Source organism: Choloepus didactylus, chromosome 15 (assembly GCF_015220235.1).
Source record: "Choloepus didactylus isolate mChoDid1 chromosome 15, mChoDid1.pri, whole genome shotgun sequence".
Taxonomy (NCBI): Eukaryota; Metazoa; Chordata; class Mammalia; order Pilosa; family Megalonychidae; genus Choloepus; species Choloepus didactylus.
This window is the reverse complement of record NC_051321.1, coordinates 20,689,243-20,711,631: the sequence shown is the minus strand read 5'-3', so window position 1 is coordinate 20,711,631 and position 22,389 is coordinate 20,689,243. Positions and strand designations below refer to the sequence as shown.

Genomic DNA, 22,389 nt, shown 5'->3' with positions numbered 1-22,389 from the left:
TGTCCCGTGCTGAGAACACACAGGCCCTCATCCTGAGTGGGCCTGACCCATCAAATCTGGGTCCTAATCAATAAGGATCATTGTGAAGATCAAATGACATCACATATGCAATAAACATCCAAAACCAGAAAAGGGCACTCTGCCTTTTTAAGATTGTCTGGAAATTACATCATTCCCCACACCCTGTACAGAGAACACTTGGGAGAGATTCATTTCACGGGTGGGAACACTCAAGAACACAGCCCTTTAATCCTTTCTCAAGATCACACAGTGAGTCTAGACAATTCTCTCACCTACCTTTCTTTCTTTCTGTCTAGCACTCTATTCCAATAGATGCTGTAAATTAAATCTTCAGCAGACCTGGAATTTTTCTATAACACATGCCCTTACCTATATGATAGACTGTGTAGAAATAATTTTTAAAATCGGCAGCCCCTCCACAGGTAGGCATTGATGAGGGGCCCCCAGAACACGATCACCATTATCCCTGTCCCCAGCTCTTTGGTGAGGAATTGGGGGACGATGCGTTTACCTAGAAGAGATCAATACAGTCCCTTAAAAGCCAATGTGTTGGTGCCTGAGGAAAGTTTATGAGATAAGCTACTGAGTAAAAATGAATATTAATTATCTTAATAATTTATTGTGTATTTACATTAGACACTAAGTGAAGAGGTGGTTGACTTTGGCTAATTAGCATACTGTATTTAAACAAAAATAAACTTGCATCACCAATTACTGTCTCAACGGAGAAGACTATAAAGGTGAAGACATCAGAGACTCATTCTTCAAAGAACTGAGGAGAACCTGGTCCAGAAAATAAGATACACCGGTTATAAAAACATCCACATTATTATCTGTGTGCCCTGCAGTGGTAGGAGATAAGGCTGGAAAGGTGGGCTGGGGCTTCAGGTACCTCCTCCGTGAAAAGGGGGTGATGACAGTCTCTGCGTGATGGGGCAGCCGTGAGGAGCCAGGGAAGCACTGGTTATAAAGTGTCAGAACAGTGCCAGGTCAGTGCCAGCCGGGTAAATGCCCAGCAAATACGAGATGCCAGGGTGGGTGTGGCTGCTATCGTGACTGTAGAAGTTGATATTGTCACTGCTGTCCCCATGGGCTCCACGCTGAAGGGGGTCCTGCAGAGAAACCACCAGAAGGAAGAGCTGGGTGGGATTTTCTAGCTCCATGGTTCATGAACTTTCAGATTTCTTGGACTGGTACTTTTTTCAAAAACAGAGGACTTAGAGGGTACAGAAGCTTTCAGTGACTCTGGCCAGCCAAATGAGAATGAGTGTTACAGAACAAGAATGGACCTGGAGTCCAGAGGACCTGCCTGTGTCTGCGTGGTTGACTTGGGGCCCATCCCTTCACCTCTCAGGGCCTCAGTGTCCTCAGAGATATAATGAAGAAAATAGACTGGGCCATGGAGCCCTTTTCCAGCTCAGAGTCTGCAAACCTGTGAGGGATTAGGTATACCTTGCATTTCTAGAGCATTGTTATTTAATTCTCTTCAGGTCCTTTCCAAGCCCTTTGATTGAAACAAGCTGCCTTGATGCTATCTGAAAGCTCATAGCCAGCAAAGCCTCTCTCCAGGCCGCCTGCCATCATTGAGTCTATATTTAAGAATGGCAGTGGTTGTGGTGTGACCAGGCTGAAATTTCATGTACACATTTGGCATCGTAGAGTGCAATGTAACTACACATCACTGATCAAAACCCATTGGAGTTATCAGTGGGCTCTGACAGGTACTTGTTGGCTGCCTTCCCAGGCTGGGAAGGTGTCCCCGAGCCAGCCAATGGGATGCCCTCCCTTTCCTTTTGATGTTTGTGTTACCACCTGGGAGAAAAGGCTCGGCCCTGCTGCAGACACTGTCAGTGTGAGGCCCAGACAGATGCCACCACCAGCCTGTGGGAACGAGAAGCCTGGCTGTTTTGGGGAGGCAACTTCCTGGCCCACCTCCCGCCACCTTCCCAGCCAGCTACTGGAAGTTTCCCGGGCAGCTTCCCCGGCCTCTGACAACTGGTGCCTCTCACCTTTCCTGAAATGGCATTTCCTTTCAGGGAATTATGTGCTGACTGCAGGCATGGAAAGGGCTTTACCTTTTCCAAGTGCTTTTTAGTCTTTAATTAGCTAATCCTCTTCTCCCTGGGGGTGGTTGGTGAGTTGGCTGAATTTGTTTGGGAAGAGACTGAAACCCAAAGTTTCACGGAGTGACTTGCTCCAGGTCACCCCAGGTAAATGCAGGACTGTGGCACACGACAAATTGTCACAGGGCTGGCGTTCCTCTCGCTGTAGCCCTTGCTGACCGGCTTCTGTAGCTGGCTGCTCGTTGTGACACCCTAAGCTCCCAGAGGGCAGGAACTCTGGGTTTTCCTTTCCCTTCAGGGCACCCTGGCCTGACCTGCCACACCCGTCCATTGCTACCTGTGCCAGGTCCAGGGACCTCCAGGGTCCTCCAGCCTGTCCTCGATAGCTTTTAGACCAGGGGTGGACAAACAACAGACAGGGGCCAAAGCCAGCCCACCACCTGTTTCTGTATGGTCCCAGACATATGAATGGTTTTTGATTTTACACTTAACATTGAAAAAAACCAAAAGGATATTTTTTGACATGTGAAAATTATATGAAATTCCAATTCCAATGTCCATAAATACAGTTTCATTGGAACACAGCCATGCCCATTCGTTTTCACGTTGTCTAAGGCTGCTTTTGCACTCCAAAAGGCCAAGTTGAGTGTTTGCAATAGAGACCATATAGTCCACAAAGCCTAAGATATTTGCTATCTGGACCTTTATAGAAAAAGTTTGCTGGCCTCCATTAAACTAAGTAGAAATTTGGAAATGGGGTAAAGCTGTTGCGTGCCTGAAACCTAAGTCCTCTTTGCGGACCTAACCTAGAAATGCCGATGCTCAGGCACTGTCTCCTGGCCCCTCCGGGATCCTTACTAGAGAGCTGGCTTATTTTCCACCTATCAAAACTTATCCCTCCTGTCTCCCCTTCCCTCAGGGCTCTTGGATGACTGACTACACCTAATCTGATGTCATCAAATATGGACTATTAATGGCTGATGGGGCTTAGTAGGTTGGCCCAGAGATAACATCTGGTTTTCTTCCTATTTTAAATGACTTATCCCAGAGGCATGAGTCTCCTGGGACATGCCCCTCAGTACCCTCAGATCCCATGGCTTTGGGCAGCTTCCTGCTCCACTCATACTTGGTAATTCCATTCTGAGATGAAAGAACCAACAAATCCTGAAGACCGTGAGCCCCAAAGCTCAATGCAAAGCCTCTAGAGAACCAGGCCGGGGCTGTCCTGCCTTTGGAAGAGAGCTCTGTGAATATCCACAGCAAATGTGAGCTGCAGGGATGGGAGAGGAGGTGGGGCCCTGGAGAACAGTCATCGTGAAACCAACAAATCTGTTTTCTGGTTTGCATCTGAGAACTCAGTGCCTTAGTTTCCTAAGGCTGCTGTTACAAAGTACTGCAAATTGGGTGGCTCGAAACGACAGAAATTTATTCTCTCACAATTCTGGGAGCCAGAAGACCAAAATCAAGATGTCAGCAGGGCCATGAGCTGCCTGAAACCTATGGGGGGTGGGGGGTGGGGGAGCCTTCCTTTTTTCTTTCAAACTCTGGTGGCCCGAGGCATTCCTTGGCAAGACAGCACCACTCCAATCTCTGCCTCCCTCTTCACATGGCCTTCTCTGGGTGTCTCTCTGTGTCTTCTCCTCCTATAAGGACATCTGGTCATTGGATTTGGGCTTCTCTAAATTCAGGATGGCTTCACTCACCATCTTTCACTAATTATGTCTGCAAAGGTCCTATATCCAAATAAGGTCACATTCTGAGGTTCTGGGTGGATGTGAATTTGGAGGGAACACTATTCAACCTATTGCACTCAGTGTGGTTGAAAGTGAGAGGAGCCCCAACCAAACTTGCTCAAATCAAAAGGGAATTTTGGGGTTCCTATTACTGAGAAGTTTAAATGTGACTCTTCAGGTTTCAGGCTCACACCAGGATGCAGGTGTTTAAATAATGTCATCACTAATTCATCTCTTTCTCAATCTCTTGGCTCTGTCTTGCTCTGGGTTGGCTTCTTTCAAGCTGGTGATAAGAATGGCCCCAGCAGCTTACCTTGTCCCTACAGCCAATCTCAATAAACAGAGTATTTTTTTCCTTGACTTTCCAGGAAATATCCAAGAAAACTATCTGAATTGGGTGGTATGCCAATTCCCAAACAGACGGTTGTGCAAGAGATCAAGAACTGTCACTAACAGGGCCAGCCTGGGTCATATGTCCACCCCTGGAATCAGAGAATGGGGTCAGCCCCACCAGAACTTTCAGGTTGCAGCTGGTAGTTCCTCCAAAGAGTTGTAGGACAAGGAAGATCCTGGATGGGCAGGAGCAACAACAAAACTCCAACTCAGAGGCAACTAGGAACCTGGCTTGAAAAATAATGCTTCAAATTAGAATTAGTGTTTAAGACCGATGACAATTAACCACATACCCCTGTGTTCTGGTTTGCTAATGCTGCCCATTATGCAAAATAACAGAAATGGATTGGTTTTTATAAAGGAGGATTATTTACAAAGTTACAGTTTTAAGGCCATAAAGTGTCCAAGGGTACCTTCACTGGAGAAAGGCCATTGGCATCCAGAAAACCTCTGTTAGCTCAGAAGGCACGTGGCTGGCGTCCACTTGCCCCCAGGTTGCATTTCAAAATGTTGCTCTCAGGGCGTTTTGTCCTCTCTTAGCTGTAGCTCTTCTTCAGAATGTCACTCTCAGTTGCTCTGAGGTCCTTCTGTCTGTGAGTACCTTTATATGACTCCCATGATCCAATTAACACCCACCCTGAATGGGCGGGGTAACACCTCCATGGAAATTATCCAAACGTTTCACTCACAGTTGATTGAGTCACATCTCCATGGAAACACTCAAAGGATTCCAATCTAATCAACACTAATGAGTCTGGCCCACAAGATTGTATCAAAGAACATGGTGTTTTGGGGGACACAATACACCCAAACTGGCACACCTTGCTCTTCTTTTTATTTCTTTCTGGTGAATATTAACATCTTGGATTTAGAATTTGGAAAGCCTTTCCTTTGGCTTTTGTTTTTGGGAAGTGCCCAGAGAGGAAAGGTGTAGGCTCCTTTGCACCAGAGTTCACCCTGCGCTCTCATGGTTGCTTATTGTCCTGCCAATTGTTTTCGTTGCATCAGACCCCAAGTGGTGGGGCATCAACATTCAGGGCTGGTCAGCCAGGTAGGAAGGCACATACAAGACATCTCACTGAACCTGTAGAGTGCTGCACACTCTTCAGCTAATGAATGCAGGCTTGTAAAAGGGTTTGGACACTGCTGACACACCCTTAATGGGAAGCTATTAGCTACATCCCAAAGCTGTACTTGTCTACAAACAGCCCTTAGAAACGAGAAGAGCATTCCATGAACCTTCAAGTATATACATGTAGGAGTTCTCTCATTCATTCATTCAGCAAGGATGGGGTGGGGGGTTGTCTATGCCAGGCTCTGTGTTAGGCATTGGGGAAAAAATGACAAAGGAGATTCAGAAGCTCTACTTTTTATTGGAGAAACACACTCAGACACAAAAAGATTCTTAAAACCATGTGATAATGGTAGTGGTAAGAGAGATGCACAAAGAAATAGTAGCATGAGAGAGAGGCATAGTCAGGAAACTCTTCTCACAACAGGGGGAGAAAATATGCCATAGATGAAGGACTTGGTTTTAGAACCAAGGTGAACCACTCTAAAAATGCTTTTGCTCACCAATAACAGAAGACCTAATTCAAACCGACTTGAAAAATATAAATTTTCTCATATAATTAAAAGTCCAAAGGAAGGGTGTGTTAGCCTAGAGGTTGAATGGTCCATCTCTCTGCCATTCTTTCAACTCGCCTCTCCTCCAGTGAGTCAGATTCCCTCGTGGAAACAAAATGGCTGCAGGAGATCCAGGCCTTCACATCTGGACCCCACACTATCCATGTGACCCAGCATCCCAAGCAAAGTTTCTAAGATTCACCAGATTGGACTGGCTTAATTCACATGCCTCGTCCTGGTCCAACTGCTATGACCAAGGGCCTGGAACCATTTTAGCTAGAGGGAGCATCAGATCTTTGGAGTGGAGTGATGAATGTGGCCATCATACGTCCACTATACCTGGGCAGCAGAGTGCCTACCGGGGCTTGCCGAAACATCATGTACGGTATCGTTGTTCATCCACACACAGTGTCATTCGTTCCAGCTGAAGATTCTTCAGTGAGAAATGTCATGACTGACTATAACAGAAAAGCATTCCAGCTTTTGAAAATCAAGAGGCAAAAAAACTTATACCTAAAGGAAAGGAAAGAGAACCTATCAGCCTTGGCTTCTGGAATATCTTAAACCTGAGCCTCACTTGGCTTGGCCGAGTTGCCTCCTCGTGTCAGAGCAGGGGGGCAGTAGTGGGTCACTCAGGGGAGCCCACGTTATGCTGTGGTAACAATCTCCCAATCTCACTGGCTTAATCCAAGTCCACTGGGAGTCCAGGTCACAGTCTTCCTTGTGATGACTCAGGGATCCAGGCAGAGGGAGCCCCCACCATCCTGTAACCGCACCTGGGGAACACCCGGCTTCCTAAACCAGAACAGCAGTGAAATACCTCCGCCTGAAACTGACAACCAGCACTTTTGCTCACATTTCATGGCCAAAGCAAATCACATGGCCACACCTGCCGTCGAGCGGCAGGTCAGTATCCTCCGTGCCTAGAAGCTGGGGCAACTGGGTAACGCCTGCCACAGTGGAACTCAGGGGCTCCTCAAGCAAGAGCAGAGAACTGCACCAGGTGCCAGCCTGCCTCCTCCACTTCAACCAGTCTTCTCTGATTCGGGCTGCCACACGCAGGAGCTTGTTTCCAGAGGGGGAGGAGACGGGCAATGGAAAGATTAGCCGCTCCCTGCGTTCCACGCGGGGATCAGTATTTTCAATAGCACTTTGTGAGTTCAGCCTCAAAGTAAATGGTTAATTCATCTTGTATCAACAGCACTGTGATTCATAATGTAAACTTGGAGAATCCTTGATGTTTCGGGCCCACATTCCTTTTAATTTGGCTCTGCATTCTTTTAAAGCCACAGTGTGCTCACTTAATAGAATGCAGCATGCAAATGCACAAGTTTTTGCCTGGAGGCAATTTAGCCTGGCTGTTTCAATGGATGTCTTCTTTCAAGTGTATATTCTTTCTTAAATTATTTACTGGGTAAACACACTTTGCATTTTCAAAAGGGAGATTAAGACTGCTTGCTGCAGATCTAGTTGAACATCAAGCCCCTTCCCCCCACCTTTGCCCAAAGTTAGAAGGAACTTTTTTTGGGCTTCCCTTCAAGTTCCTTCTCTGTCTCACTGGCCGGGGAACCCCTCTTCTGGGCTTGTTTTTCTGATTCTCTCCGAACTCTGCATTCTGCTTTGCCTACAGCGGTGCCCTGGCTGTGTCTAGGCTTCCTGACAGATGGGGTTCACCGGTGCCAGCCTTTGCTCCCCGCTCCAAGCTGGCTCACTCCTGTCCATTCCAGGGCCCAAGAGCTCACTTTTAGGGTTCTTAGAGGGGCTGTCTCCACCCCACAGCTTTGAAGCCCAAAGCTGGGTCAATGACCTGAGCAGACTCAGGTCAAGCTCACTTCCGACCCCTCTTTGTTCCCACTCTTTTTTGCCCCTCGGTACCCTTCATCCCAAATATCTGCCAGCCTTTGGTTTGCAAGAGAATGCCTCCTGCCGACTGACCTCTCCACCTCTCCACCACCAGCACACTCCTCGCTCCTGGGTCGTGCAGGCAGAAGGCCCAGGATACTCTTGAGGGGGCACGATGGTGTGAAGTTCCATCTTGGTGGGGGGGGGGGGGTATTTGACCTTTTAAATTTTATACACGGACTCCCTGAGGTTTCCCTGTACATAAATTTGCACGGACTCCTTCTCCATTCTCCTTTGAATGAAACGATTATCATGCTGCGTTCTTTGGTGATTGTTATCTCGCCCTGTGCGGGCAGCTGTGTGGAGTGCTGGCGCTGGAGGGACGGGCTTGCTGCAGACCCTACAGGTGTGAGGTCCACTGGGAGGGGAAGGCAGCTCTGCAGACGCACCGAGGAGGGAGCGGAGAGGCAGCTGTGAGGATGAGCCGTCCGTGGGGTCAGGTGTGTGCTGAGGGCATTAAATCTGTGAGCCGTGAGGACAGGTGGTGGGTGACATGCACTCCTCTTTGGCCTCAAATGAGGGGAGCCCGATTAGGAAGGCCAGGGATGGGCTGAGGATTTGAGGATTCCAGTGTATTCCTTTTCCTAACCAGGCCTCAGATGAAACAAGTAATGCCCACGGTTAATCCTTTATAAATTAGCACCATGGATGCCTTGGGGCCTTCAACCCACAAATGAAATGGGTGTCAACCAAGATGTATAAGAGATACACTGTCATATACTACTTAAGGCAGATTTTTAAAGAATTTTCATGCTTTTAATGTTTCACTGCTAAGGTTCAATTTTGCTGATTTCCTTTGCAAGTCCGATCAAGGTAACTGTAATAAACAGAAATCGTGACAGTGACTGGGGCAAACGGGGCATACAGGGACTGTTTTGAAGACTTCTGTCCCTTCCAAAGAAAAGGGAATGAAAATTGCTTTGGGTTTTAAATGGAGCCACCAGGCTGCACTGATCACAAGCTTCACTTTAAAGAGCTGAGAAGTTCTCTTATTTTTATTTGTTTATTTTGGGGACAGAGTATCTTTCTGCCTCCTGAGTAAATAGGGTCTGTTAAGTCTGCATTAGCTGTCATTGCAGAAGAATTAACGTCAGGGTACAGCCTTTCTAGTGGGGAATGGAAGAAATAAACGAGACAGATCTTGGCTGAGCATTACGTGATAAATGAGGACAAAGCAGACCATTCATCTCCCGTGAGGACAGTGGACCCAGGCACTAGAGCAGTTTTGCGGAAGACGTGTTAGCAAATGTGATCGTTTTGTAACCTGTCATAGGAGGAGAGGGAGCTAGTCCTTTTAGGGTGCCATGAGGGAGCGGGTTTGTCTGATGTGACAGTTTCCATCCATCTCTTTAGGTTTGGGGAAGAAGGGGGTCAGTAGGGAGTCGGGGCGGGAGCTGAGATGTGGCGCGATCGACTGAAGCTACAATCTGCTGTCGTCGTTCTTCCAGGAAATAAACTCATCCAGAAGCTGGGAGAGGCTAGGAAGACCCTGCAGATGTGCATTCGTGAAATGGGTAGACAACTCGGCTTAATCTCACCATGCTCCAGCCACTGTTTCTCTATCTGTGGGGTTCTGTGAGAGCGCGAGTGGGCGAGGCCACCTGACCCAGGTTCCCTTTGAAAGTCTTACAAAGCATTAGGATGTTCAGCCTCTTTTCTCAGAATGAGAAACAAATTATGAAACAACTGCATCAGACTCTCTGCAGGCATCTCAGAGCATGCATCTCCCTTTGGGTCTCTTTCCGAGTTCTGGGGACCCCCTCGGCATTCAGCAGAGCCAGGGCCGAGAGGGTTGGGGACCCTACAAGTGAGATCCCACCCACAGATGTTGAAGAGGCACCTGGGGTCTTTTTTTTTAATTATTTCTCATTTCCATCTTTTTGCTGTGGAGCAAATGTAACGTTTCCTCCTGGCTTCCACGGAGTGTGAGCCACGGTGACAGATGACGGTTTTACAGCTAAGCTGCAAGTTTGACACTTGCTTCTTAATCCTGTCCTTTTCTTCCTAAGTCTCTCTTCTCCTTTTCCCCAGGTATTTTTGTACAGGTAAGTACCTGACTGACATGTGTTTCCTTGGAGTCTTTAACAGGAAACACACACACACACAAAAAAGAGCCTCGTCTCCCATTTTAAATTAAAAAGAGAAGCTCGCATGGGGCGCTTGATTGCTTAAGAGAAAACATGGCACACGGAGCCTAGAAAGCCGTTTGATTGGCTTAGCTTTGCAGTAAGCATTTCTCCAAGTACAGTGTGGCAGTAGTGGTGAAGTCATTCAATTCCTCAGGTATCATTTGTAGAACCAAAAAGCTGCATAATCACACCACACACACACACACACACACACACACACACACACACTCTCTCTCTCACACAGATTCACAGCAGGCCTCCCACCTGCCCCACATGCAAAGCCCCTATTGGATTAGCCGACTTGGTCTCGGGTGATCTTGGTCAGAACATCCTCCAGTTTATCTGTGTGGATTTGTTTTTGTCCTTTGCTTTCTCCTAGAATCATCCAGAACCGCATTCTTGTCGTCAGCCTGGCAATCATTGTGGTCATCACCATCCTGATGGCGATTACTTTTTCTGTCAGAAGACACTGATGTATCTGTTCTTCCTTGATAAACAGCAACAACGGCTTGTTCTGAGTAATTAAGACAAAATGGTCACATGAATCATTCTTTTGCGCTGACAGGCCCTGCGTGTCCCCTCCTTCTCCCTCCACCCTGTTCAGCTGAAGTGCAAAGAGTGTAAAAGTATTTTTGATTCCTGTTTGCATGTGGGTTGATTTCCTTTTCTAGGTTGTCTTCACCCAGACTGTTGTTTGTTTCTTGTTTTTTTCTTAAAAGGGGAAGGCGAATGTTTATTTATTTGCCTTTTGGTAATTTCATCAACTGACCAAAATAGCCTTCCCCAGTGAACATGCCAGGGGTCCTGGTTTGGGAGAAGGCATGATGAGTCAGCCACGGGAACTTCTCATAGGCAGTGCTCAGTGGCCGGCTGTTTGTCACACACCTCTTGTCACCAAATTGCCCTTCTGTGGTGTCCAAGGATACAGGTGCAGAGAAAGCCAGGGACTGGAGCCAGTGAATTGCTCCAGTGAACCAGCCATGTTCCTACCCAGACGTAATAAATATAGTCAACCTGCCTGAGTGGTTTCATTACAAAGGTGGGTATTTAATGTCAGGTGTGAGGGAAACTGACTTAGCACTTTCCCAGTTTTTCTATTGCCTAATTTTCTTTTTTTTTAAACCCAAGAATATTTTTGCTGAACCTGCCTAATATCCCCTTTTCATAACTTTGATTATTAGTTCAAGATATATTTCCTTGCCTTCCAAAAATCTTGTACTCCCCAGAATTAGCTGGCAAAGTGAGCCCTGGCACAGTATTTAATTGTGACCTCATCTTCCCTGACCTGTGTAAGCATCTCTGTATCCTTTCGGTTTTAATATTTGCACTGCCAAAAGCAGCTCTCATACATGCAAAAGGTCTGACAAGGTTCTCCCCACATCCATTGCAGTATGTAAAGAGAACATGAATATTTCAGTAAGAGCAAGAACATGACTCAATCAGTGTGAAATTTCAACTGTGATTATAAATTTGATGGAGTCCTATAGAATGATCGACTAGAAATAAACTTTATGGAAAATGTTCACTAACCTCCTTTAAAAGAAAGAGTAAGGGATTGCAGACTGTTAAAAAAAAAAAGTATGGCTTCAGTTTTTTTTTTAACAACAAATGTTAGCAAAGTCTTCCTGAATTCAGTATGCATTCAGATCTCTAACATGTTTTGTGATTTTCTTTCTTTTCTTTTTGTTGGAGGTAACCGGGAATTGCGTTCAAAATGAGTTCATTTGTAATCAGGCTTGAAGTTGCCCACGTTGAGGATATTGTTCCCCTAGTCATAAAGCAAAATGTGTTTTTCTTAAGACTTCCTAGGCAGTTTCAAGGTTCATATGATCTTTTGCATATGACTGGAAGCTTCGAATCCTCAGAAAGCCATCCTATTCTTTTCATAAAAAATACTAAGCACCTGTGCCCACGGAGCACCAGCACCAGATGCAGCACTTGATTTTTTCCCTAACTTGGAACCATTATGGTTTGGAGAGGAAACACAAAATGGCAAAACCCACCAGAGAAATCGTACTTATCGAATCGGGCCAGGGCCTGCATATGTTCAGTGGAACCATTTCGTGTAAATAAAGCTGCAGCTTTTACTTCCGTGGGATTATGCGGGATTTGGGCAGAGTGAAGCAGGACAGTAGAGGAGCAGGTGTCTGGGCTAAATTTCCTATCAATTTAAGGATGCATCACAGCAAGAATCTTTTAGTCTGATAACAGAATTCAGTAAGTGCTAAAAACATTGAAGAAACCATTAAAAAGCAAGCAAACCGACAAAAAACCTCCTTCTCATTCTGAAACACTAATAGTTGGGAAGCATTATGCCAACACCTCCGGTGGCTTCCTTCAAAGCTGTTGATCTTAGCTAAAGTGTATAACTAATTATCAAGTTACTCCTCACGCCTGCATCCCTTCTATTCAGCAGAAGCTTCCCAAGGCCACCTAGCATGCAAAGTCCATCAGATAATATCAACTTGCTGGCTCCTAAATATTTCACTAAAACTTGCGTTCGTGTTGAAGTAGATGGCATGAGAGGGCAATGCAATGCTTGCCCCTTATGACTTTAGTTTTCTTTCGAGTTCTATCTCTTTGTCAGCTCTTACCTGTGGTTTTGCACCAATTCAACTTCTGCCCAAGGGCACCTTCTGAGTGGGAAGATGAACAGATGTACATATGGCCCTTGGCCTGACAGCTCCATCACACCCAACTCCAGAGCGACCATCTAGAACGGGGTGGTCTGCAGGACCCCTGGCCACCTCCCTGGGCCCTCCTGGAAGCTGGAGGAGAAACCAAAGGAGCCCCAAGGAGGGCAAATGGTTCTCCCCCCTCCCCTGCTCCACCGGGGAAGGCAGAAGGTCCAAAAATCAAAGTGGGGCATGGATCTGCGAAAGGTTCTAGGTCCTTACGGTGTAGATTTGAATATGAAGATTCTCAAGTTGACAGCCTTTGTTAAAAATGATGTTTGGGGGTGGAAGGGATGGCGTTGAAGACAAGGAGGAGGAAGAGGAGAAGGAAGGTCTTGCCAGAGAAAATTCGTGCAGCCTAAACAGCTTCCCTGACAGGATAAATAAAGCGGATGCTACCCTGCTCCAGAATCAAAAGCAATTTAATTAAAGTCTCTTAAGTGGTAAAGAGTTTTAAATGTTCCACATTGAAGGCAAATGTCTGCAAAGGCAGTGGGCTTGACGTCAGTTGCCAGGCCTAGGCTGGGAGGCCATTTGCTATTCTGTTTAAGGCAGGCTGGATTGTCTTATTTTGGAACCAGCTTGGTGGGGGGTTTGCTTTGCTACTGCTTCTGAGCCCTGAGCTTCAAAGGCCGAAATTAATGGTGAACAAAATTGTGCGGCTCTGGCCGTCCCATGTGGGGCAAGCCCATTGAGGGTTATCATTAAGTAAAGAAATAAAGAGGGGGAAAAAAGCCTGCCTGTTCCAAAAACCTCATCAGATAATGACCTCAGTGATTGGGTTTTCATTACCAAACAGCATCCAGAGATTATCTACCCCACAGAAGGAGGGAGGCGGGAGCAGGGGGAGAGAAAGAAAGGAAAAACTACTGTCTTTCTCTCCCTCTCTCTTTCTCCTTTTTTTTTTTTTTTTTTTTTTGCACATCTTTTCTTTAAAACTGTCAGATCATTTCAGTATTTCAAATCCGAGGAAAACAGCCTGCCTGCTGCTGTATTTGAAGTTGTAATGGTGTCAAAAAGTCACGACTGACTGACAGCCGTCAGTCCCAGAGGAGCTCATTAAATCATAAAAACTTGACAAGGAAATAATTGCGCATCGCCAGCAACTTGGCGCCTGTTTAGACGTTTTTATTTTCTTTCATTATTAGTCCCCACCATTACGTTCATTAACAAATTGCATTAAACAACTGTTAAGGGCTAATGATTTGTTTATCGCTTTTTTTATTATTATTATTTAAACATTAGCTGTGTCATGTGGTACCCCAGCAGCTTCTTGCCATCATCTGACTGAATATTTTTCCACTGTGAGCTCTGGGTACTGTTGGAATATGAAATAGATTATTCATTACTCTCCTCTTTGCCACTGATTTGGTTTCATGTAGCGTCTTCCACAGAGAAAGATGAAAACTTGTCAAAAATAGGTTATATCTTATTTGAGGGGGCAACAATAGCAGGAGGTACAGGCACACTTTAATATTTAATTAAGGTTGATGTTAACCCCTTTAAATGACTTTAGCTGTAAGTTATATTCAAATGCAGAAGAGAAAAATAATTGTTCTTAATTTGCAACCTGTTCATCGGGCATTCTTCATGGAGTTAGCTGGAAATTTAGAGCATCGTTTCCAAATGATGAAATTTCTCATCATAAATATTTATAGCAGTTTGTCTACGTAGTTGAGAATTAAACTACTTTTGCCTGCATCCAAGCAGTGACTTCTGCATCTCTTTGGTTTGAACTGCTAGCCTAGTGGGGCACTCCGTGCTTGGGGGTGGAAGTAGCTTTCCCAGGAGAAATGTGTATTTGGAAGAGGCGTCCAGAGCTAAGGACTGTTGGTTGCTTGTGGCTGGTGCTGGTTTCAAAGGAACCACTGTGAGTCTCCAGTCTCCAGTTCTCTTGCCTCTCCCTTTAGCTGAGAGTGTGGTTAAAGGGCTGTGGTCTGGTGTGAGAGTAAGTAGGGACATCCTGAAGGAAGACCTCTGTGTGTCCAGTTGGCTGGTGCCACAGTGTGATGGGCAGGGTGTCTCTGTGCAGTCAACTGGAGCTACTGATTGACCTCTGGCTTCTTTTCCCTTTCTGTGACTTGCCTTTGGTAATGATCTGCTTTTCCATGGGCTACATCCTTGAGGGTCCTAAAAGAAAAAAGTCCTATCATCATCATCCTAAATCAGAACTCAATGGCATTCTCTGCACCATAACTGCTGGCTGCACCTGGCCACACCCCGTGTGACTCTAACCCTGGCAGCCTTCCTCGGAAACCTCAGCCGTTGGTACTTCAGGGCTGAGCCATTGTGGTCAGTGTCAGGGGACAGGAGGACCTTTTCTCCCAGCCTGTTTCCTACTCACCACTTCTCTTTCCCAGAGGGACCAGAACCAACAGGCAGCTATGCCCAGGGTGTGGAGGGAACAGATAACCCCTTGCTCAGCACAGCATCTTGGCATCCCCAGCCAACGACAGATGGTCCTGCAGAGCCGTAGCCCAGGAGGGGCCAGGCCAGCAGGCACGAGCCAGGGGAGGCCTGGTCTCACATCTCGCTCTGCACCCGCTTCCATCACTGGGGGTGTAGAGGCGGCAGACGTGCTGGGTCGGGAGGGTCGCAAGCCTCCATCCAACCCACTCCAGCTTGGCCACATGAGAACCTACCACACTGGAGATGGCCTCCACATCTCAGACATGCTCAGAGTGATTTTTCCAGAAGGAAGGAAGGCTCTGTGGAAAGCCATCCCCAGTCTGGTTCCCAGACACCTGATTGAGGGTGCTGCCTGAGACCAGAAACCAACCTCAAACTTGGCCTTACCCCATGCTGTCACACACCATGAACTAGAGCCCAGGAAACTTTGCTGGATTGTGTGGTGTTACTCTGTGTGTGGCCGTCCACAGGATGCCATCAGTCAGGTGGCTCTTAGACAAGATGCCGGCCTTTTAAATGGGGCAGGTGACTCAGCAGAGACAACTTGGAGTAGTCCTTGAAGCCACAGGCACTGAACTTAAGAAAGATGACGTTGCAGGGTAACCAGGAGCAGGCTGGCCCAGGCAGGAGAAGAGTGTGTAACAGTGTGCTGGCTATGGAGTCCTGAAATTGGTGGTTGAGCCAGAGTCAGTCTCCCATCCTGTTGTGGAGGTGAGATGACACAGAGAAAGCTGAGAGAGGTTGTCCATCTCTGCTGGGACTCTGGGTCAGTAAGAAGGCAAACATTCCAGAGCCTGCTTACCCAGGCGCAAATATGGCAAAACCAAGATGGCAAGGCAAAGCTGAGGTGACAGAGCAAAACTAGGATGGGAAGACAAGAGGGTTGGGAATGTGTGAGGAGGTGAGGAACAAACAGATGACCAAGGATGGAGGGATCCCCAGCACCAGGAAGTAGGGTGCGGTTAGAAGGGCCCATCCCTGGAATAGCCATGAAGAGGGGCACAGGCAAATAGGCTCTTCTATGTACCTCTCTGGGCCCATCATTGCTCCTTCAGTAGGGGAATCAAAGAAGGGGAAAGGCAGGCTGCACCTCTCCTGGGACCCCTGCCCAAATCACACACAACCCCCGGTTCCCTGCCTCGAGGGGCTCCTAGCATGCTGTGGGGGATAGGACTCCCTCCCCCTGAATTGCCCTGTATCGCACTACATAAATAAGGAAGGCCTCATAGAGAGAGGGGAAGACGCCAAGAAGCAGAGCTCTGGATTGTGATTTCATGAACTCGGGCACACTCTCCTTCCCTTCATCCAGACAAGGCCCTTTGGCGTGAATAATAGCTCGGCGGCTCCGAAGCCCGTATCGATCGGCTGCACGGGAAGCTCCGCTGAGAGCTGCCTGGACTTTTCCTGGGGGCAGGACAGGCACCATTCGGTGCAGCCCACCTCCCACCTGCACACCTCCCCCGGCCTCCCCCAGCTGTGGCCCCCAGGGGACAGTTCCAGGGGGAGCAAGGCCCATCTCCAACTCAGTGCTGCTTTGTTGCCCCAACTTCTTTTGTTTTTAACTTATTTTGCCAGGAAAAGTACTGAGCTGGAGAAAAATGTTTTTGAGTGAGGTGGCCCCACATTGTTGAGAATGAACGCCTCCAATGCCTGTTTCTCTCCAGAAGGCCCCGCCAGGCACCCGGGCCACAGAGGCACCCTCGACCCACATCTACTGGGGTCCTATTGTGTGCCCGGCATTGGACTGAACACTTCGGCATATTGGGCTTCATTTTGCTGTTAATGTTTCCTGGCCTCCACTTCAAAAGGAAAGGGAGCCGAGAATGTGGCTAGAATCCGTCACCTCCTTGGGGGAAGATGTTGCTAAATTCAATAGAGAAATGTCAGCCATAGGCTGGCAGACAAGCGGGGGCCAAAGCCCTGCCAGCCCCACTCCCCGAGCTGCAAGTCCCCTGGACACAGGAAGTGGCAAGGCAGGGCCCTTTGAGGGAGGTACGATTGCAAGGGACCCCCATGCCCTGGCAGATGCCTGCAGTCCCACCTTAAAAGATTCAACCTTGGACCCTGGGAAAACGCAGATCTCTGGGAGCCTTCAGTCCCATCAGCCACGGACAGCTCTGTGTGAATTGTCTGACCCTTTCCTGAGGGCAGATTTTGGACTTGGGTTTTGGATTTTGGATTTGGATAGGAAGAGGGGAGACCTGCCACCTGAGGGAGTGGTCTCTGAGAGAACGGGAGGGGGCCTTGGTTCCTTGGAGACCCTGGAGGTTTCCTGTATCAGCTGCCCTTCTGGGTAATGCATGTGTTACCTGGGACACAGCCTTGCCCAGGAAGGCTGCACCCTGACCAGGGCTCGCTTCCTTTAAGGACCGTCCTTTGGCCCAGAGCTGCACTCAGGGAATCCTGGATGTCTGAGGATGGACTTCGCCAGGGAGAGGAAACTTGTTGAGGGTCCCTGTGCACTTCCTATAGCAGGGCCCATGCTGGGAAGGGTGGAGAGAGGGCAGGAAGGCCGGCTGGCATTAGAACAGTTAAGCTTGGGTTCCAAGTCTCCTGCTGGCCCTGCTGAGGCTGAGTCCAAGCCCCTGCAGTGCTTGATTTGGCATTTGGGGAAGGGCCCCGGATGGATTCTTTATGCCCTGAGCAGAGCCACCCCACGCTGTCCTTTCCGGTATCTTGACCCAGGGAAGATACTGTGACCCTCAGAGCCTCTCCCCTCTCGATTTCTGTCTCCTCTTATTCATCCAAGCCCACCCCTCCAAAGCTCTAGGCTGCAATTCTAAGGAAAGGGAGAAATTACAGAGCAAGGAGAACTCGTTGGCTTCAGCGAGCTCGTTATTGTTCTCGACAAAACTTCTAAATAATCAAACCTTTCCCTATTTGAAGCATGAGAGGTGTAATCCAATGTATTTATCTATTCAACAAATATTTATTGAGCATCTACTATGCGCCCTGAGGCCCTCTGGTGAAGTAGCTAAGAAAACAAATCACATAATCCCGTGGCACTGCGGCCGTGGGGCAGAAGGCTGTCGTCATTCCTAGGGTCCTGACTTGCCATATGACCTCAGTCAAGTCCTTCTTGGGGTCTCTAAATCAGGTGGAGATGCCCCTGCCTCTGCCGCCTTCCACCACTGCCCTCCAAGATCAATGCCCCGTCACCGTGAATTACTTGGCAAAGACCAAACGGACAGTGCTGTGTGTCCATCCCTTCTTGCATTGGCCATGACTGCATTTGCAAAGAACCCCAGTGGGGGATGATGGGGGGCTTAGGCCCCCACCGCACCCAGGACTGTCCTAAGAGGGGCAGAGGACGGACGAGGACCGTTTAGACTACAGCTGGCTTGCGGGGGCCTTTCTTCTTTTTCTTTTTCTTTTTCTCTTTTTGCTGCTGATTAAATGATAAAGGTTTGACTTGGCGGGCAATCAGAAACCCAAAATATCATAAAAGGGAAAAAAGTTGCCGCGTGGCTAAGAGGTGCACCACGGGAGAGTGGCTCGGCCGGTGAGGCAGGTTGTGGAGCAGTGAGCGGCTAGCAGCGAGGAGATGGAGCAGGAGATGCTTTCAAAGGCTTCCCTCTCCTTCTTCTCCTCTCTCTGTCCCCATGCGGGAAGGGGAAAATAGAAGCAGAATCCAGATTTGGGCAAGTGGCTGATTTGGTCCCCCTCCCCCCACCCCGGCCCCAGACAGTGGAGCCTTTGATGTCTGGGCGTGTAGAATTCAGGGACGGGAGAGCGGGCAACCCAGCCCACGCAATGGCCCGTTTCCGGCCTTTGTGAGTGACCTTGGCATTGGTTTCTGTGTTGGCCAAAGCCAACCAGGCAGAGGAGCTCAGGTTCACGGAACCCTCAAGCCAGTCGGGCTTTGCAGGTCCTTTTGTCCAACCTCCTTTTCAGATCTTTTCAGATGGGGAGATGGGGCACAGAGAGGGGGTGAGATTTGCTCAAGGTCACCAGCAAATGGGCAGCAGGGCCAGAGGTGGACACCGGGTCTCCAGCCTCCCATGTGGCTTCTTTCTCTGCACACAGAAGTATGACTTCAAACGGCACCAGGTTCAGGCACTTTTGTCTTTGTCATCTTCCTCTCTTCATCCCCTCCACCTCCCTTTCCCCACCAACCAGCAACTCCAGGCCAGATCTTTGCCCCTGCATAGAAGGGCTGTAGCCTGACCACAGGGCTACTGACCTCCTTGGTAGCCTTGGCTGAGGTTCCTCAGTCACATTTTTAAGCCAACATGTGCAGAAAAACTCAGCTCCATCCCTGCTGCCTGTGATTATTCTTTCCCTGAATGTGGGCTCTCTGCTCTTTGGGAGTGGGGAGAGGATGCCCCGGGCTCCTCAGCAGAGGATGTCCCGTGGGGAAAGCATTTCTGTCCCCAATTCCCTGCAGTCTCTTCCCACCCCCATCACTGGCCACCCCCAAACACACACACCAAGAATCTGGTGAGAAAGAATTAAGTAATCACTGGAGGCCCCACTTTGTAGACACTCCTTGGCAACTGATACTAAGAAATGACTGCTTTAGAACTGGGGGGTGGGAGGTGCTGAAGCTACTCGCCAGGTCCTGGTGATTGTGGCTGCAGTGCATTCACGCCCTCAGCACAGCCTGGCCGGGAGAGCCTGTGAGACTTGGGCCTTTTCCCAAAGTCTGGTGTATTCTGAACTGGGCCTCAGGGACCTGGGGCTCTGGACCCCATTGTGTCATTAACTTCACGTGTGGCCTTACGCAAGTTGTACCCTGCTCGGGGCTTTGGTTTTCTCATCCAGCAAAGGAGAAAATTGGGCTAAAAAGTCTCTCAGGAAGAGAGGTCTCTGCCAGCTCTAGTCATCCACGGCAGTGAAAAGGGACCATTCCTGGCAGAGTGAGGGTCAGGGGCCTCTAGGTGAGATGGCAGCCTCTGATGTGCAGAATCTTCTAGAAGACCAGAAGTCTTGGTGTGCTGAGTGGTCTTGGATGCAAGGCTGTCTTCATGGGTATCCATGCTTGGGATTTAATACTCTGGGGTCATGGTCTTTAAATTCTTAATAATTTCATCTTTGAAATATATCTTGTAAGTGAAGTCCAGTGGGACAATGGAGCCTGTGCTGGGAATTGGAGCCTCTGCCCTGCTCGTCCACCTCCCACCACCTCCCCACTTCCTGAGTCAGACTCTCAGCTGCTGGCTCCTCCGTCCCCTGGAGCTGCAGCCCTGCTCGGCCACCCAGGAACCACTGACACCCTGCTCCCAACAAATGCCTGGGCCCAGGCACAGGGAGGGGTGGGGTTAGGTATGTGCATATTGGGGTCAGGCATGGTGGCAGTACCATGGCACCTTCATGGGTGACTCCACAGGGGCAAGCCTCCTGCCCACCCCTGGTCCAGGTACGTGGCATACCTAGTGTGTCCTGGCACCAAGGCTGCAATGCCCTCGGGGGTTGCCCGTCTGCTGGGCACACCATGTCAGTCCAGCAGCTGGCAGGAGGGGGAGCCCAGCAACCAGGCTCACGTGCAAGTGCGTGCCCCAAGCCAGCCACGGGGCAGAGCTGGGGCAACCCCTGTGCCTGAAGGAAGGCCCCATCAGCCGCTCCGTGCCTGGGGGAACTCGCTCGTCCTCCTCCTAACCTTCCCGAGTCTGGCTTGTCTCTTCTGGCCAGCTCCCGGGATGAGCCATGAACTACCATGTGTGTAATGTTGGTGATTCCACATACCTATTAAATACTCTGATATTTGCATTTTGAACTGGCATTGTACAATATTAAGATGAATGGTCAAATCCATGTTAATAATTTAAAATTTTAAATTAGAACAACGTTATATAGCAAATGAAAAACATCATGACAAGACGTTGAGTGAGAGACTGGGGAAGAAAGGGAAAAGCTTCTTTTTCTTGCTTTTTGAACACAGGGCTCCACAGTTTCATTTTGCGTTGGGTCACACAAAGTACGTAGCTGTTCCTGCCTGGATGAGTCAGTTTCCCCCTTGGGCATCCATATCCCTATCAGTAAACCAGACAGCGAACACCGTGCTTGCCCCTCCCTTGCTCACAGGTACCTTGTGAAGATGTACCTGGATAAAATCCAGTAAAGTGATTTAGAAAACCAATGCGTGGTGCCAATCCACAGCCCTGGAGCCCTTCTTTCTTAAATGGGGAGTTGGACTGGCATCCAGAGAAATTTCCTCATGTGGCTTTAACCACCACTGCCTAGCCAGTCTCTCCCCAGGTATTTTCAGTGGTATGACGTTCTAGAAGAGAAGCCCCAGTCTAAAAGCACCCCCCTAGATACAGAATAGAGGCGTAAGCACCCAGAGGGATTTTATTTGGAATCCAGGCAAGTTGTGAAATGGAAACACTTCAGCCAGCCCGAAGAGCTGTGGCCTTCCAGTGTACAAAGACCAGTCATTGACTTCTGCTCCTGCATCCATCTATTTTATTTCCAGTGAGGCCCAGGGTTTTGGAGCTGAGTACAAAGGTTCCAGCACGCAGGAGGGTTGGTGCCAACCAGGTTTAAGCTGAAGGACATCCTCCTCTTAGGGATGACAAAAATCCTGATTCCACTTACACTTCCAAGAGAAAGGAATCACCATTTCGGAATTGCTTCCAAAGCTACCATCACAGAGGTTTCAAGAGCAGCATTCAGGCTGCCTTGCCTGACATTTGAGGGTGCAACTGCCCAAAGGTTGGATAGGTCCAAAAGTAGCATCCTGTCATATTCTGTAAAAGTGTCACCACTTTAAGATAACATTTATGGAATGAATGAATGAGACCGTTTCTGTGGAGTTGCCTCCAAGGGAGTCCAAATAAATTGTGTACTTAGTGTGAATTCAGGAGAAGAGAAAATTCAGGTAACCCCATTTTGTATCTCCAACTTCTCCCCAGAATAATAGACAGTTTCTCTATCGTTTTATTTCATTTCATTTCATTTCATTTTACTGCATTTTTTGGCTTATTTCATTTCATTTCATTTTTAGTGATGTCGTCTAGCTCCTTCTCAACTTTCTCCAGATAATTCATTAAGCCTGAGAGCTGGTCCAGAGTGGGATTAGAACCCATGTAGTACATTGTGTCGTTAAACTGAGATCTGCTAATTAATCGCTCTTCTCTGTAACCGAGATAGCGCTCCTTCCCTGAGGAATTGCAATTTCATGCTTTCTAACGATGGTGCGATTACATTATCCGGATCACTTAGGCTGTGGGTGTCAGGAGTGGTGCCTGGAGCCTGTCTCATGTTGGAGAGAAATCACTCCTAAAACCAAGGGGGTGGGGAAAGGAGTTACACTATCTGTTACTATTTTTCATTAATGTGCTGCTGTTTCTTACATCTCATTCAGGCATGGGTTTCAAGTTCCAATTTCCCCCAGATCCGATGGCTCCTTCCCCAGAACCCTCACATCGTTTCCAATATTCACAGGGTTATTGCGTGTAAAAATCAATTTATTTGCTGTATTCCATTAGATTTATTT

General features: G+C 48.2%; 1 protein-coding gene across 6 annotated transcripts in view; it reads left to right on the top strand.

The window, feature by feature from the left end:
* The window catches only part of VTI1A (vesicle transport through interaction with t-SNAREs 1A), a 411,985-nt gene that overhangs the window by 328,373 nt on the left and 61,223 nt on the right, over positions 1 to 22,389 (top strand). For 2 of the 6 annotated variants that reach the window (XM_037804915.1, XM_037804916.1), the window contains one exon: positions 10,247 to 10,395. The exons of 2 other annotated variants lie outside the window; for them this stretch is intronic. In XM_037804915.1, the coding sequence (XP_037660843.1) occupies positions 10,247 to 10,340 (94 nt within the window). In that variant the 3' untranslated portion in view covers positions 10,341 to 10,395. Of the gene's footprint in view, positions 1 to 10,246; positions 10,396 to 22,389 lie in introns of those variants that run through there. 2 more of the 6 variants (XM_037804919.1, XM_037804920.1) reach the window with 2 other exon arrangements.